At 34.5% G+C, this 3,594-nt stretch overlaps 1 protein-coding gene across 1 annotated transcript; it reads right to left on the bottom strand.

Annotated features, from left to right (window-relative positions):
- Window positions 1-741: 741 nt before the first annotated feature.
- On the bottom strand, window positions 742-2,602 carry LOC112318269 (olfactory receptor 10A2). Its single transcript, XM_024575449.4, has one exon. It carries the CDS (start codon window positions 2,034-2,036, stop codon window positions 1,077-1,079), a length of 960 nt encoding a protein of 319 aa, XP_024431217.2. The 5' UTR covers window positions 2,037-2,602; the 3' UTR covers window positions 742-1,076.
- Window positions 2,603-3,594: the final 992 nt, after the last annotated feature.

The following is a 3,594-nucleotide window of genomic DNA, read 5'->3' as shown; positions in this document are numbered from 1 at the left end:
TATAGGTAGTGCCTATGGAGTCTTCAGGATTCTGCTCTTGTGAAGTTTCTTCCACCTAAGGTTATCACAGTATCTCATGCACAATCATAAACACTCAATTCTTGTAAATAGGAGAGAATGTTACATTCATATTGTTCAGTCACAAGAAATGAATATATTTGTTCAGCTTCTACTTGCAGTGATGATTAGTCTCTGAGTTTAAAATTCCCAGGTATGTCCTTTTCAGTTGTAATTCTATTAATAAACATCCTAGATTCTAATCAATGCTATTCTGAAAAATTTAGGACCTGAGTGTTAATTCACAGAGAATGATAATCTGAACAAAGCAATATATTATGTAATCAACACAGAGGAAAACAGGAAAATGAAATAATCACAATTTTAAAATTTGATTAAAAACTTTCATAACTGCCATATTTTTATCATTGGCCTATATATATATCAATATATTACATATACATGTATAAATTATATATATATATTAGATAAGTAATCAGGATCCCTCACTGGATTCACAAGTTAATAGTTAGAGTTGTGTTATAGTGTTAAAATGTACATAACTCATCAGTATTTATTAACATTGATTATTTCAGATGCATGATTATTAATATCTATAGAGCCCAGAGTAATTAAATGTGTATACTCCATTTAAGAATTTAAATTAAGAACTTAACAGCCTATATTTGACACCAAAAATGTATTAGTTACTTTCTATTAATTTTTACTTTTTTCCCACAAGAAAGAAAATTTTATTTTCCTTAGTAAAATGGCATGAAACATATTAACTTCAATCCTATTACCATTGTAGAAGGAAAAACTGAATGGTGTTCAGGACACAGGAGACACTCAGTAATTATGCTGATTGAATGTTGCTGATTGAATGAATGATAAATATTTAATGATCCTACCGAATATTTCCCTTTTGCTTCAACACATTGAAAAATGTGGAACATATCCAACTGTTTCCTGATTACTATGCCACACACACTTTAATGACAATATTGTTGGGAGAGGGATCATAAAACATTGGGTAATCTCTCTGTACAATAGTGTAAGTTTTATGTACTGTAGCTGGTTTAGGCCATTTGTCTAAGACAGTTCTTTTGTGCTACCCTTTGAAAGGCTTCCTTCACTTCCCTGTTCCTTAAAGTATAGATAACAGGATTCAGGGCAGGTGTAACCACTGTGTACATGAGTGAAGTCGCTTTGTCTGTTTCTGGAGTGTGTGAAGTCTTAGGTTGGAGATAAGTGAACAAGGCAGTGCCATAGAAGAGAGAAACGACAAGGATATGAGAAGAACAAGTGGAGAAAGCTTTCTGTCTGCCAGCTGCTGAAGGGATTCTCAAGATGGTTACAAAAATGCGCACATAGGAGCACAGAATGAGGAAACAGGGACTCATAATAAAGAGCACAGAGACGGCAAACACCACAATCTCATTATGGGAGGTATCAACACAAGCCAGTTTTACTACAGGCATGATGTCACAAAAAAAGTGCTGAATCTTTCCAGTTCCGCAGAAGGGCAGAGTGAAGATCCAGGTGGTCTGGACTGATTCCACCACCACGCCAGTGGTCCAAGATGCTGCAGCCAATTTCAAATACATACTAGGGCCCATCAGGAGAGTGTAATGCAGTGGGTAACAGATAGCTACGAAGCGGTCATAAGCCATGGCGGCTAGCAGGCAACATTCTGTCAGTCCCAAGATGGTAAATATGTACATCTGAGCTGCACAGCCTCCCACACTTATGGTCTTGGTCTCTACAAGCAGGTGTACCAGCATCTGAGGCACAACACTGGTGATATAACACATCTCCAGAAAGGAGAGGTTGACCAGGAAGAAATACATGGGAGTGTGCAGGGAAGGGGTGATCCAGATCAGGCAGATGATAATGAGGTTTCCTCCCACAGTAAACAAGTAAATGATTAAGAACACAACGAAGAGCACAGGTTGTAACTTTGCTAAAGATGAAAAAGCCGCAAATGTGAATATGGTGCAGAGGGTTTGGTTTCCACTCATAGGCTCAGAGCTAGACATTGTGGAGACAACAGAGAGGGCAGATAATATCTAAACAAATCCGGTCATCTGGCAAGGTCTTGAATGACCCTCAGAAAAAGCAGTTTTCCTAGGATCAATGGTCTGTCATGAGAACCTACATACTTGGATTCCTTTTGTTAAACCATTCTAAATAACTGCTCAATTAAAATAGATGCAGTATTTCTTCCTGATTTTGAATTCTGAATCTTGTGATTTTTCTTTTTTCTTTTTCTGATATTCTTATATACACAGGCTGTTATATATAAGTAACATCTGAAAGGATTAAATGTAAAGGAGTCACATAAAACATAAGTGTATAGAATAAAATGTAGATATACTATATTCTGGTCTTCTAACTTTCATGGCCTTCCTTACATGTTTGGAAGGGATTATATTTCCAGCCATTTATGTATTCATTTTCATACATATTTTTGTGCATTCTGATTTGAAAAGAGTAAGCCAATGAATATGAAGCTAAAAACCAAGGAAACCCAAATGATTAGTCTTTTACCCACAACCTCAATGTGATTTTACAGGAATTTATGAATAGAAGAACATACCTAGAATCACAGGTACTTTCTTTTCCTTGCTGTGCGTCTAGACTTTCTAAGATTCCAAATTATAACATGGTGGTAGAATCAGCAGTATTTCTATTCTGACTAGAGACCAGACATCCATTGCATGGCTTAATTATGTTTGTCTCAAGAGAAATTTGTTCAGAAACAACACTGAACATTCAATGTACCACTGGGTTTTCATTTTTTGAATACATTTTCCAGAGATAATCTATCATTGTTTAGTTACATCACTTAAGCTTGCATAATACACAAAACTAAAATTTCTAGGGGATTTTCATTATGCCATTACACTAATTATTGAACTTTATGGATATTTGCCATAATAATTTTCTTTAAACTCTTCAAATGGGCAGTCACTGCTCAGGACTTTGTGATATCAGTAGACACAGTGTAGGACACAAGGTAGTCTCCATAACCCTGCAGGGAGCATTCACTTTATTTGTTATCTGTGATTAAATTGTTAGTAGCATAAATAAATAGGCCTGATGAGGGAAAACTCTAAATTTCCCATGAAATGAATTAAAATAATTGATCAAAATATGAAAATTATTTTTATCATTGTCTTACAGAAATAAAAAAATTGTAGCTATTCAGGGTCATTTATGATTCCATATAAATTTTTGAAATGTTTGTTCTATATCTGTGAAATATGTCATTGGTACTTCAACAGATTGTGTTGAATCTATAAATAGATTTGGGTAGTATGGACATTCTGATGATGTTAATTCTTCCAATCCATGAACATGGTGCATGATTCCATTTGTTTGTGTCTTCCTTAATTTCTTTCTTCAGTGTTGTATAGTTTTTTGAGTACAATAAAAAACAAAACAAAACTCATTCTTTCTCAAGGCTTCCCATTGCTTTAAGCAGAATGCACTTTCTTTGTCTATTCTTTTTAATGCTTTATTGAGGTTTAATTGACAAAATTGTATATATTTAAACTGTACAATATGATCATTTGATATATATGTATATATAAA

The sequence above is a fragment of the Desmodus rotundus genome, chromosome 3 (assembly GCF_022682495.2).
Source record: "Desmodus rotundus isolate HL8 chromosome 3, HLdesRot8A.1, whole genome shotgun sequence".
Taxonomy (NCBI): Eukaryota; Metazoa; Chordata; class Mammalia; order Chiroptera; family Phyllostomidae; genus Desmodus; species Desmodus rotundus.
Note: the sequence above shows the minus strand (reverse complement) of the source record. Positions and strands in the feature narration are given on the sequence as shown.